Source organism: Leptonychotes weddellii, chromosome 4, assembly GCF_054177405.1.
Source record: "Leptonychotes weddellii isolate Sample4059 chromosome 4, ASM5417740v2, whole genome shotgun sequence".
NCBI lineage: Eukaryota > Metazoa > Chordata > Mammalia > Carnivora > Phocidae > Leptonychotes > Leptonychotes weddellii.
Window position 1 is genome coordinate 143985640 of NC_138372.1, and position 15041 is coordinate 144000680.

Sequence of the window (15041 nt, forward strand, 5' to 3'; positions counted from 1 at the left end):
AATCTAAAGAAAGAGAAAAGAAAAAAAACTCAGGGAAAAAAAAAAAAAAGATCAGATTTGTGTTTACCAGAGGCCGAAGGTAAGGTGAGGGGGAATTGTATGAAGGTGGTCAAAAGGTACAAGCCTCCAGTCCTAAGGTAAGTAAGTACTAAGGATGTAAGGTACAACATGATGACTATAATTAATACGAAAGATCTCATCACATCTCATTTCTTTTACTTTATTCTTTGTATTTAAATGAGATGATGGATGTAACTAAACATTGTGGCAACTGTTTCATAAAATGTATAAGTAAAATTATGCTGTATACCTTAAACATACACAGCACTATATGTCAATTATATCAATAAAAATGGGTTAAAACAAAACGAGAAACACAGGTGTTAGAATCAGAGAGAATCCTAGATCTCATTCTTAGCTCTGCTTCATATGTGTGTCCTTGGGTAGGTTTCTGAGGCTCTCTGAGCTTGTCTTTTCAATGATAAACCTACATCACAGGGTTGAGAGAGCATTAGAATAGCCATTCCCCCCAGGAATTTGAGGAGAGGAGCTGGTCTGGAATAGCAAAAAGCAGTCGTTTTTTGGAGGCAGTTGCAGAATCACAGAATATGACAGCAACGACCTCACAGCCTCCCTTACTTTTTACAGATGAGGACACTGGTACCCAGAGAATATGAGCTTCATCCCTCATCAAAGAGGAAGTCAGGACACCTGACTGGTATCTAGCCCAGGAGCCAGCTTGGAGAGAGCCATCGGAAGGATCCTCTCAGTCTGAGTAGTCACCATGATCCTCTTCTCCTGCCCATAAACACTCCCCTGCTCTTCCTGTCAAAACATCACCCCAAATAATGGTTTACAAAGCTTCAATTCATGTGGAAGCCATATTTCAGTCAGAATCTTTATCACCAAAGTCAAAACAAGAGAATTAGACTCTAAGATACCAGACACAATTATAAATTAGAATACTCAATGTGCCAGAATACCTACAGTAATGGCAATCTCAGAGGAGGAGGAAGAGCAAGTCATGGGAAAGTGGGGAAGGCAGAGATGGGAGCTAGACGAGGGGGGGATTCAGGATTATTGGAAGCCTGGCTGAAAGCCAGTGTATTCTACTCTATTGTCATCAGCTCAGTAGAGCACACAGACAGAGCTAGGATTACTGGTTATACTGATGATAAATGGATGTAGGGAAGGGCACATATTTCCTCAAGATATCCTCATATGCTTAGGTGGTACTAAGATTTGTCTTTTATTAAATATAAAGTGTCCTATTCCATCATCAGTGACAGGTGGAGAAACATAATTATTACACTGTAGCAATTCTCAAAGTGGAGTTCCTGACCCAGCCAGCCCGGCGTCACCTGGGCACTTGCTGAAAATGTTAAGTTCTTGGGCACCATCTCAGATCTACCAATCAGAGACTTGGGGCATGGGTGGGGAGGGAGGGGATAGCACCCAGTGTTTTCACAAGTGTTAAACACCAAATGCCCCCTAACTCTTCACTGTCTAGCCACCCAGGCTAGATGGTGAAGGCAGGAGAAAATGTTTTCATAATCTTTCAATTACTGTTCTCACCCAATGGCTAACATGTCCCTTCTCTGACCCTTTTTATGATTCTGTAATATACCTAACTCCATTTGTCTCTTGTGCTTTAGCAGCACTTTGGGTAATAGTGATTATAAAATACCATTGTCTGATTCTATAGGAATTTCACATGCAACCCAACTGGGTTTTCAGTCCATCCATAAGCATCTTCTAAATATATTCTTAATTTTTTATTTTCTTTTACTTCTCATATAATTCCACAAATACTGATATCATAGCAACATATTTGTTAGAGGTCTGCATCTTTACAGATCTTTAAGCACACATCATATAGACTTTACGGTTTTCAGAGTAATTATATACCTCCCTCTCATAGTTCACAATTGTTCAGATTTGATTAAAAACATTTTAAACATTTCTGTTAATTTTAAATACCTAGACCTTTTTCCAAATGCATCATTAAATTTCATGATTCAGAAATGGCAGGTGTTTCTAAAAGCACTCAAATTTGACATGTAGTAATTCTTTAAAAACACATAAACACTGGTCTTGGAGTTCACAAATTAAGGGATGGTTTTATTTAACTATCAGTTTTCTTAGATGTTCAAAATTACTAGTTTTTGAACTTATGTCATTTCAAAAACATGTCAACATTCTCTTAGCCTAAAACACATTTTTACAAAGTGCCAAAACGAGGCAGAATCATTTTGTTGCCAGAGGATGGATTATTTCCTTATACATAAAAAATGAACTGGTTCTTTTTCTGTCACTTCAGCATATTTCTGACCCTCCTCCTGATAGATGAATAAAATGAAACCTTGACTGATGGGAGCTAGATGATACTTTATAGGTTGCTGATTCAACAAGCGTTCTGTTCAAGGCTAGCTTTCCCACTTAAGTTTTGGGTCCTGTGTTCTTCTGTCTCTTCAGTGATCTTGTTTCCTCAATTGTCCCTCTCTTTCTCCACCTCATCTGACTCTTTCCCAATCAAGTCTCCTTCCATCTCTCTCTCTCTCTCTCTCTCTCTCACACACACACACACACACACAGATCTCCTAATCCAAGAGCCTTCTTGCTAGCATTAGATACTTTTCAACCAGTGTAGCAATGAAGAAAAAGAGGACTACCTACAATCACAGTGGCTGCTTGCCTCAGACTCCATATGCTCCCTCAAACCACAGCAATGAGGATAGTGTTCCAACAGGAACAATGAACTACTATTAAGGTCTATTTTCCTGGTGACTCCTCCATAGGCTGTCCTTTGCTTGCTGTTAAATGTCAACATTCTTCAGGCTTTAATCCTCAGCACTCCCCATCCCTCAGTTAATATGCTCTTCTTCCTGCCAACGACTGAGATTGGACCTCCCTTGAGAGATCTAACTGCTTAATCTAACTGCTCATTTGGTACCTTCCCCAGGACATCTCATACCACCTTGAGCTCAACATGTCCCAAATCAACCATTCTCCACCATAATGGCCTTTCTCGCCAGCACATACACCATTCCTCCTATATTCTGTACCTGGATAAATTTCACTGCCCAGCTCCCAAGCCAAAATCATAAGAGTAATCTCAATTTCTCCCTTCATCTTTAGCCAACATCAAATTATCAAGTCCTATTGATTCTTCCTCAGTCTCTCTCTCCATCTCCCTGTTTCCACTATGACTATCTTCATTTAGTCATTCAACAAATATTTGTTGAGACCCACTGAGTGTCATGTTATTCTGCATAATATGAGCCTGAAGACAACAGGCCCAAATCCCTTTCCTCTTGGAGCTTACATTCTAGTGGGAGAGATTAATAAAACAGATAAGCAAAACATACAGTATGTTAGTTACCCATAGTGCTAAGAAAAGAAGGGAGGGAGTCATGGAACACTACATCAAAAACTAATGATGTAATGTATGGTGACTAATATTACATAATAAAATTAAAAAAAAAAAGAAGGGAGGGAGGGAGTGACAAAAGGGGAAAGGAAGGAGGGATAAAGAAGGAAGAAAGGAAATACTGGGATAAGGAAAGTTAATATTTTAGACAAACCAGCCAGGGAAGGTCTGATGAGGAAACAGCTATTCTCATTTCATTGTTTTGTTTTGTTTTTTTAACCTGGATCCCTCTTGCCAACTTCACTGCTGACTTCTCTTAACCTCCCCTTTCTTGCTGCCAAAAGAAAAGTAGTTCCTGACCTTATCATTCTCTTACTTGAAATCCACTACTTGTGGCTTCAGGACGCTGTTTAAACTGCCTAAATTTAGCACGTAAGTTCTGCTCCAGGGGCTGCCACCCTGACTAGCATCATTTCTGGTTATGCTGTGTAACAGGACTCACCACCGGCATTTTACTTAACAACGGATGATTGTTTGTCTCCCCACACCTTCGCATGTGGCTTTTTTTTTCCCCCCTACCTATAATGCTAAATCCTAATAATTCTGAAAACGCCCATGGTCTTCCTAAGCGTCATCTCCCTCATTGCTGAAATCCACCCAACCTTTAGAAAGTGTATTTTACCCAGTTTAGGTAACTTCATAAAATAAAAATCCCACAACCCATTTTGCACGCTTTGAAAACTGAGAAAATGTGTATGTAACAGAGGAACTGGCACAGAACAGAAGTAAATTAGCACCCTTTATCACACACTCCACTGAGTAAATTACTTGTCTGTCTCACTAGAGCAGAGTTCCTCAACCCCAACACTACTGACATTTTGGGCCAGAGAGTTCTTTGTTGCAGGGGGCTGTCCTGTGCCTTGCAGAACACTTAACAGTATCTATAGCCTCTGTCAACTAGATACTGGTCGCACCCTTCTAGCTGTAATAACCAAAAATGTCTGCAAGCATTACGAAATTTCCCGAGAGAGAAATCATGCCTGGCAGGGAATCATTACTCTATACCATAAGCAACTCAAGGGCAGAAACTAATTATGACTCATTATTGTATCTCCAGGTATCTAGGACAAAAGCCAGCACACAGTAGGTGTTCAGTAAGTGCATACAAGAACTACAATCCTGACTTCTAGTACCACAGAGTATTTTTAACTCTTTTCACAATGTATGTAAATGCCTATTTTACGGCTTCCTTCATTCAACATTACATTGTGAGATTTATCTATGTTGCAGTATGTTGTGGTAGTTCATTTCCACTTTTATATATGTCTTTTTTTTTAATATATTATGCTTTCTTCAATGTTCTATTGTTTGGACATTTGGGTTATTTCCAATCTATAGTTGGTATGGGCAGTGTGATCATGAGTAATCTTTTATGTGTGTTTTGGTTACAAGTCAAGATGGTAGTTTTGTTGGAGGAGGAGAAAGGGGAGTGACTGGAACGGGACACCATAAGGGTTCTTGGGGTGCAGACATTCCTCTTGACCTGTATAGTGATTGCAGATGTGTGTCCACTTTGTGATAATTCACTGAACTCCCCATTTATCATCTTGAACATAGAATTTTTGTGATATTTCATTTAAAGTTGTTTTTTTTAAATCACTAAGAACAAGACAGTTGTGCAAATAGAGGGGGGAAAAAAAAGCCAGAGATTCTGGTAAATACCGTACAATGCAAATATTCATGTGAAAAATAAAATTCCATCCAAGAAAATCACATTAAACAAAAAATGCATTTTGGTACTTTCTGTCAATAGCACCCATTGTTAGTGAGATGCAAGGGAAAACGTCTATTAGTTAAGATGTGACGCACAAGTTTTCTAGAAGGCCATTTGACAATATATAATCAAAAGTCAAAAGTCTATAAAATATGTAATATGGTTACATGTCAATCTTATCTCAAAAAAGCTGGAAAACTGTATTATGTTTAAAGTTTATCTTATGCAAATAAATCAGATGAATGTATAAAACTACATGTGTATGTGAGAGAGACTATATGAGGATATTCTTCATATAACTGCTTAGTGAAAAACTAAAGTTTTAATAGGTAATTGAATATATTAGGATATATCCACTCAGTACGATATATTCAGCTATATTTAATGACATTAACAAAATGTTCATAATCCAGTAAGTTAAAACAAGTCACGAAACAGAACAATGATACATTTGTGAGGGAAGAAAGACATAAACACACATAGAAACAAATGGTTGAGAATAGCAGCCAAAATGTTAACTTTTGTTATCTTTGAGTGGTTTTTTATTTTTGCTTTTGCCTTTTAAGGTCTATCTGCTTTCTAAGCTTTCTACAAGGAATATTTACAACAACGATTATAACAAAGGAATAAAGCTTTTTCATGGAAATGAGAAAAAAATGAGAAATCTCACCTAACAGAATCAGACTATGACAGCTCTTAGTGTCCATTAGTGTATGTATTTTTCATAATATGCTTCAAATGATTAGTGAATTGGTTTTCACAGGCACGTCTGATTTTATAAGCTCCACACTGTTTGCACCAAGAAGCCCACCTGAGCCAGTACTTCATAGGGCAAGTCTTCCTTCAGAAGAAGGATGCTGTTTTGCAACTGAAATATTACTCTAGTGATGAAAAAACAGATGAGCAAGTTTCATTTCTAGGAATTTTTGTAAAGCTACTGTTGCTTGAAGTATAACTTTCTTCTCTAGGATAGAGCAATAATCTCTTAAGAAAGTGAGTAGGGGGGCGCCTGGGTGGCTCAGTCAGTTAAGCATCTGCCTTCGGCTCGGGTCATGATCCCAGGGTCCTGGGATCGAGCCCCGCATCGGGCTCCTTGCTCAGCGGGGAGCCTGCTTCTCCCTCTCTGTCTGCGTGTCACTCCCCCCTGCTTGTGCTCTCTCACTCTCTTTCAAATAAATAAATATTTAAAAAAAAAAAAAGAAAAAGTGAGTAGGATTTCAATTTCTAAGTCTTTGACAGATTTTCCAATTTAACTCTGCCTCCTCTCTTCTGAATAGAATACAAACAACAATGGAATATATGCAAAGTATGGGGGGAAAGCAAATAATTATTATGAAAGAACCACAGCCGTCCAAAGTCACATACTGAGAATTAAGAAATAATTTTCACCTTGATTCACAAGAGTCTCGTTAATAAGCCCTTCCCACTTGTACCAGAGAAGTAATGATTTCCTCTAGGTCAGTAAACAGCAACATTGATTGCATTCACTTAAATAAGTATAACCAGAGCAAACCCGTTCTCACACATAAATTCACTCTTCAAGGCTGATTTACAGTCACTGCTCTCCTTTCTGAGAAAAGGGGTAACTTAGCCAAAAATGTGTTTGTGAAACCTTGCCTGGACGTATCTCCAAAGATGACCCTGTTGAAATGCTACGCGGTATTGCTGAGGTGGCTATCCATACCAGTTTGCCTGGGACAGTCCTGGTTTACACCAGTGTCCCTGCATAGTTATTAATAGCTGCCTCTTTGACTCGCCAACGTCCTAGAGTTGAGTAACACATGATATAGCCAGCCTACTGTCCATACACAGGATGTATAATGCTAGGCTTAGAACTTGGAGTAACTGCTTGGAGCCATCTACACTCTAACCTCCTCTTCCTTGTGCACTGAAGGTGTGGAATGAAAAATGTACCGAATATTCACGGACTCAGATCCCATAACACAACCCCCCCAACCAGGTGGTCTAATGCAATCTGAATAGAAATCCATTTCAAGGTAGACCTATCCTTCCATGAAAGTTAAAAAAATTATGGGAGACAATTTACTAGATAGTCTCCAAATCACACAACTTAAAGACAAGCTACATATTTGCAAAAATTAGCCAGCCTGTTGATACATGTTGGGAGTTCTGTCTCTGTAATTATTAATCCAAACAATTCCATGAAATAGAAGTAGATCCGAATTTCCTCTGAGCCTATCTATTTCTATCTCTGTTAATGGCAAAACTATCCACCTTGAAACTTTAGGATCAAATTTGATTCTCTTTTCACTCTTTGTAATTAGTTACTAAATCCCATTGATTCTATTTTTTTTTTTTTTTAAAGCTCTGGAATTCATTACCCACAAACCTTTCATCAGAACATGATTTCTAACCTGCAGTTGTTACAGGAGCCTTCCTCTACTCTCTATCCTTCTCCAATTCATCTCCCCTACTGCTGCTACAATGATCCTGAACAGAGCAACCTCCTCAGTCCTCCCCTGCTCAAAACCTGCAGGTAATATCCAGACTCCTCAGCCAGGCACTCAAGACCTTTATCAGGTCTCAGTTTCAACCACATCTCCTACTAAGCACACACGACTCAATGGTTCTCATCCAGGGATAGTACTTCTCCACTAGGAGGTGTTCAAAACTGTTTGGGGACATTTTTACTTGTCTCAGTGACTTGTGGGTACAAAGGACCTTTCACAGGCAGGGACTGAGGATCCTAAATGTTCAGCAACATAGATTAAATTGCCTTGTCAAATAGCACCCTCGATGAGACTTGTTGTTCCCAAGCACATTATTTTTAGACATGTGTGGTTCCTTCTTTCTAGAATCTATTAGTTCTGCCTCCTTCCAAAACAATATTGTCCTTGGATGATTCCATTCATTTAAAGTTGTTTTTCTTATCTAAAGACCTTGGTTGATTTCATAACTATGTATACAGTAGTAATGGGAGATAATTATTCCCATAACACACTGCTTGCCTGACATAGCTTAGTGTACTGAATTACGGTTAAACTTCTTACCCATTTGTCATTTCACTTCATGTCATTTTCTTCCTTATCCCCTCTATGCCCTAACATTTAAGCTCCTTAAAGAAAGGGATGTTTCTGTGGCAGCTCACTTTTTTTAAACTCCAATTTCTACTGTTTACCTAAAAGTTGAGAATCATTCTATAAGTGATTTTTGGATTAAAAGATAAAAATCATTCCTGCATGCCTATGTACAGAATGCCATTCCTTAATAACTTTTGTGTAGTTGTTAAACTTAGAACTCAGAATACTCAAAGGTAAACTAAATATTTTAGTTACATCTTTTATCAGTAATGGTGTTTTACAGAACCTTAAATGTATTAAATTCTAGATTATACTAAACAAGGGATTATAAACTCAGATTTAAAAAAAAAATAAAAAAGGAAAAAGAGGCCATATACACTGTAGTAGAGAGAATGTTCCCAAAATAAAGATATTTAAATTCCTCGGGGATTTTTTTGGCGGGGAGTGCTAAGTATGCTTTACAAAGATCTTCTAACAAGCTTGTGTTTGAGATGCTGGTTATGCAAAAAAATACTTAAATAATCTTTTTTAAAAAGTGTGTGCAATATACTTCTAGACAAAAGATAAAAATATTCTTATCCTACCCCACTCAAGTTTAAGCTTAGACTATTTCTGTAGCATATTAAAAATAAACTTTCTATCATTCAAAATTTTAAACTTAGCTCCCCTAAGTTGCATAAACAGTAAATAGTAGACAAAAGTCAACTGCTCACTTGCACATCTGTTCATATCTGGGGCTCGGTGTCCATAGTACCCGGATGGACAGGAATGCAGGCACTCTCCATACTGGCGCATGCCTTCTCTTCGAAGAAAGAAGAACAACTTCTGTTGACATCGGCTGCACCCATTGTCCTTTGAACAAGACAAACAACCCTTGCAAATGGGATTTGATACATAACTAGCTGTAAAAGAAAAACACAAAACACAGGTTCAAATAGGAGTACGATCAAGACGTCCGGTCAATAAAACATGGTGAGAAGACAAGTGTCTCTTGTCCTACTTGAATCACATAGAAATGCTACACAAAATATTCCCCCACCCTCCAAAAAAAAAGGTTAATACACAATTAAACTTAGAAACAAAGAGGAAACTCAGAGTTCAAACTGAAACTGAATGGCTCACAGAGTTAGACCAGACAGAGGCAGACCTCATGGCAGGGTCTTGAATCTAGGCCAAGAAATGTGCTTATGAAGACCAGACACTTAGGTCTCTTTATGGAGACTGGAGTTGTGAGGGCTGTTTGCACATGCAATAAATACTAGAAGCCCCCACCCCAATTTGCCAGAGATGAAGATTTCAACCACAGATTAGGGGCATAGGGTGGCTGAGAAAGAAAGGGCGGTAGAGAGAAATATAATCCATGAGACACAAAAACCCCAAATCTGCAATACATCCACGCATGAGATCCAAGTTCAAATTATCAGTGTAGTATCAAATCACTAAATCAAGATGCTAACATAAAAACATTGATCCACGAAAACCCATGAAGAAAAAAACATGAAACTACCCTAAAGAAATGTTCTACAATCCTGAGACCTGGAACTTGCATGGAAAGCCACCTTTACACCAAAATGAACCATTCACAGGGATAAGCAAACCTCCATGAGGAAGAGTCACCAGTCTCAGAGAGATAGATCTCACACCTAAAGAGTCAGAAGTAACAGAACAATCTGAAAGAGTCTTAAAAATGATTATCTTCAGGGACGCCTGGGTGGGTCAGTTGGTTGGGCGACTGCCTTCGGCTCAGGTCATGATCCTGGAGTCCGGGGATCGAGTCCCGCATCGGGCTCTCTGCTCAGCGGGGAGTCTGCTTCTCCCTCTGACCCTACCCCCTCTCATGCTCTATCTCATTCTCTCTCTCAAATAAATAAATAAAAAGAAAAAAAAATGATTATCTTCAGAATCCTTGAAGAGATAAGGACTAGAAATCACAAGGGAAGAAGCAGTATCATCTAATGACTGTGCAGTTACAAAGAAATGAAAATTCTAAAACTGAAAAAAAATTCTATGAACAAATTGAATAGAAGGTATTTAACTAGAAAACAGGTTTAAATAACTATAGCACCAAACACAGTAAAGATGAAAATGTGGGAAAGGTAGGAAGCATGTAAAAAGAAAGTTTTAATACATGATTATTAGGTGCTACAGAATCAAAAAATAGCATGAGTAAGACATATATCCAAAGAGATCATGGCTACTCAAGTTCCAGATTTAAAGAAAGAGAAGAATTCTTTAGATGAAAACTTCAGAGATCTGAGTAGATCAATAAAAACAAGTCTAAATCTAAACACAGCAGATTTATCCTAAAGAATAAAGTCAAACCAGAGAAAAACAGATCACCTAGAAAGAAATTTTTACCTCTACCAGACATCTCATCAGAAATAACGTGTTAGACAGTAGAATATTACCTTCAACTTGCTAAGGGAAAATTATCAAACTATAGTTCTATAAGTAATTAAATGATAGTTTAAGAATGAGGGCAAAATAAAGGTATTTTCAGCCAAAATAAAGTCAAGGAACTTATTAATCACTCACCAAAAGAATAAACTGCATATATGGGAGAAAATAAAATGGAACACAGAAGTAGAATGTAATAAGCAATAGTGATCAAATCAATTGAGAAATAGGTTTGTGTGTCTATGAAAAGTATCAGTTTTTAAGAAGTATTCATTTCCAAGGTTTAAAAAATAATACATATTTTATATTTAAGAGCATAACATGGAAGACTCAAGGAGGGAAAACAAAGTTAAAGCGTTCAAATTTTCTATATTTTGAGTGAGGAAGAACAATATATATTAAACTTCCTTAAATTAAATGTACTTGCTAAAACTCTTGGTAGAAACCACAGAAAGAGTAATGTATAACTTCTAAACCACTGACAACCACAGATGTAGTAAATGTATAAAATAGGAATAGGAGGTAACAGGATCCAAATGTCTATGACCAGGAAAATGGATAAATTATGGTATATTTTAATGATAAAAAGAATTAAACTGGCACATACCTAAACAAGAATGGAACTTATAGACATTATATTAAACAAAGGAAGCCAGACCCCCCCCCCCAAAAAAAGTATGCTCAGTATAATTATTTATATTGATGTCAACGACACGTGAAGCTAATCTGTGGTGACAGAAATTAGAACATTAAATGCCCTTGAGGGTTTGGGACTGACTGCAAAGAGGTACACAGGAATTTTTGGCAGGTCTATTTGTTTCCTAGAGCTCCCTTAACAAATTACCACACTGTGATGGCTTACACACCAGGAATTCATTCTCTCAGTTCTGTGGACTCAAGTCTGAAATCAAGGTGTCCACAGCGCCATGTTTCCTCTGAAGGCCCTAGGGAAGAAATCTTCTCTCCCCTTCTGGAGGCCCCAGATGTTCCTTGGCTTGTGGCAATGTATCTCCAATCTGACTCCATCTTCTCTAGATATCTCTCTGTGTATCCTTTCTGTCTCTCAAAGACACGGTCTTTGGATTTAGGGTCCACCTTAATCCAGTAGGATCTCCTACCCATCCTTAATTTTATTTGCAAAACCCCTATTTTCAAATAAGGTCACACTCTGAGGCTCCACGTGGACATGAATGGGAGCAGGCGTTGGGGGTGCAGACCCTAGTTAACCCACTATAGGTGGTGATGGAAATGTTCTAACCTTGACTGGATATTGGATATACAATGTATCTATTTGCAAAACTTACCAAGCTGTGCATTTTTTAAAAGTAATGTGCACAATTTATGAGCAAATTGTATCTGAATTTTTTAAAAAAGAAAAAATGGGTAGGAAGGCCATACACTAACTTGAGGATAATGTAATTGTCACTTGTGATTACATTTCTTTTGAAGATTCTTAAAATTATAGTGGATGCTTACCCATATGATATGCTTTACTTTTATGGTTTGTGGGGTTTTTTAATTTTTTTAAATTTTATTATGTTAATCACCATATATTACATCATTAGTTTTTGATGTAGTGTTTCATGATTCATCGTTTGCATATAACACCCAGTGCTCCATTCAGTACATGCCCTCTTTAATACCCACCACCAGGCTAACCCATCCCCCCACCCCCGCCCACTCCAGAACCCTCAGTTTGTATATACCACATCTTCTTTATCAATTCATCTGTCAATGGATATCTTGGCTCTTTCTGTAGTTTGGCTATTGTGGACATTGCTGCTATAAACATCAGGGTGCACGTACCCCTTCAGATCCCTACATTTGTATCTTTGGGGTAAATATCCAGTAGTGCAATTGCTGGGTTGTAGGATAGCTCTATTTTCAACTTTTTGAGGAACCTCCATACTGTTTTCCAGAGTGGCTGCACCAGCTTGCATTCTCACCAACAGTGTAGGAGGGTTCCCCTTTCTCCACATCCCCGCCAACATCTGTATTTTCCTGACTTGTTAATTAGTAGGTTTTTTTTTAAATAACAGAAATATCCCATTGGAAAGACAGGTGGGATAATACGAAGTAAATGTTGAAATACCATCTGAAAATTGATATATGAACCTTACAGAGTTTCCTACATCTAATGATAAAGAGTAATTTCAAAGAAAATACTGTTTCCAGCCCTGGAATAAAATTAAAAATGATACAATCTGACATCCCAATATAATTTCTAAAATATGAAAAAGTCATGTAACTTTTAATTATATTTATGACTTGTTTGGTATAGTGATAACAAGATATATTAGGTCACAATGACTTCATTTTTTTTTTAAGATTTTATTTATTTGACAGAGAGAGACAGCGAGAGAGGGAACACAAGCAGGGGGAGTGGGAGAGGGAGAAGCAGGCTTCCCATGGAGCAGGGAGCCCGATGCGGGGCTCGATCCCAGGACCCTGGGATCATGACCAGAGCCGAAGGCAGACGCTTAACAACTGAGCCACCCAGGTGCCCCCACACTGATTTCATTTTATCAGGCTAACCCACAGAAGAAATCAGAGAAGGAATAGAAAACTCAGCAATTATTGAAACTTTTAGCTTTGAGGCCACATCCTATGTGCCCTACATATTTTTTGCATATAAAATTAGTTCCAAGCCTTAAATATTCAGATTGGCAACTATACAACAAAGTATACAGTATACCACAACTTTCCTTATAATGATTCAACAACCGATGTGAGTGGTCTCCTGGCTGCCTTCTGCTCTTCACTTTAACTACAGATTTGAAGAATTATATCAAGGTTATCCAAATCCCCAATTAGCTTCGTAAGTTAAGAGACAATTTGGAAGAGCTACATACATAGCAGAATGGTTTAAAAAGGCTCTCTGTCAACAAAAACAAAAGCTGAAGCTATACTTTTAGTTCCAAAGTTAAACCAAAAGCTCTTTATCACCATAAATCACACTCTATCGTAACAAGTATGGAGAAAAGAGAATTTCAGAACTTAGAGAATCAACATAAGTCAAAGCCTTTTTGTTTTGTTTTTATGTATCAGAAGCTAACTTTCATCTTGACCAGGAATATTTCAGAGTCAACAAATTGTGCTCCACGTTTTTTTAAAGGTTTTCTTAAAAATCATTAAAAGCTAGACTTTATTTACTTGAGCCTTTACTGGCTTAATGGAAATGAATCAGGGAATACTTACCTTAGTCCATATCGGATATCTTTATAACCCCACAAATGAGGAATTCTCTTAAAGCAAAAGTGATGTAAGCCACATCCAAACTAAGTCATCTTTCCATGCCCCAATCTTCTCTAGCCATTAATAATGCTCCTCAACACTGAGGGACAAGGGCACATGTATTTTGCAGTGTGAAGCTTCATGTCCTAAACCTCAAATAGACTTTTAAGTTTAATTAACCACTGTCCAGTGTCAGCTATTCTAGTGCTCTCTATGTTGTAAATCAATAACTTAATTCAACAACTTAATTCAATTCTTCATCCATTATATGATGACTATACCAAGCTCAGTATCTAAAGCCAGGCAAAAATAGACTTTTAAACATGACTATAGTAATTTATTTGGTCAGGATCTTAATAAGTTAAATGTCTCTGCCTATCGCTATGAGATTTAATTCAAGTGTGCAGGTGAATAAACAGATCTTAATTCCCAGCTTTGATGACCATGTTTATTTGCTCTCTCTGTAAGCTTCAACTTTTCCAACTCTAAAGCCTGCTGAGATCCAGAGTCTCATCATTCCAACCAAAACACTTTTTCTAAATCTAGACCCACCCAAAATTCTAAAGATGAAATATTTCACATAAAACTTTAAAAATCTTCAAAAAGGTGCTAGGCAGTAGTATTAACACAAATCTACACATATCTCCTTGACAGAGAAAGGAACGTGAGGCTATAGAAAACAAGAATTATCAGGCAGAACCCAGGTAAGAATACCTATATTACTAACAAGTATATGAAGAGAAAAAAACAATATTATTTCTTAATTCTAGTTATTTGTGTTGTTCTTAAATTGCAAAGTAAATTTGGTCTTTTATGAATCCTGGTATTTTAAGTTTGATCTTTTGTTAAATTAAATCCAGTTATTCACATTTTATTCCATAGTGCCTTTTATGTAGGTGTTGAATGTCCATCTGTTTCTAATATACTCCTAACACTTTTTAAAAGTGTTCCCCTGTTTCGGGATTTAGCCCTTGCCAAGCAAGAAGAAATCTAAATTCCTTCTTGGTGAAGACATCCATTCCCGACAAAAGGTACAAATTTTGAATTCTAAATAATGGGACTGAACAATGGACTGTTGGCCCCCTTAACTTGACTCCATATTTGCTGGTTAAATAAGAGTTCAAAAGATTTTTTTTTTTTGAGTTAAACCTTTTTATTTTGAGGAAAACAAAATTTGTTTAGATTTATAGGACATGAATATGAAATCTATTTTAACCATCAATAG

At 37.4% G+C, this 15041-nt stretch overlaps 1 protein-coding gene across 1 annotated transcript in view; it reads right to left on the reverse strand.

Moving 5' to 3' along the window:
* RSPO2 (R-spondin 2) overlaps positions 1-15041 on the reverse strand; it is an 84026-nt gene that overhangs the window by 15643 nt on the left and 53342 nt on the right. The window contains exon 2 of the mRNA XM_081817136.1: positions 8899-9087. Within this exon, the coding sequence (XP_081673262.1) occupies positions 8899-9087 (189 nt within the window). The remainder of the gene's footprint in view (positions 1-8898; positions 9088-15041) is intronic.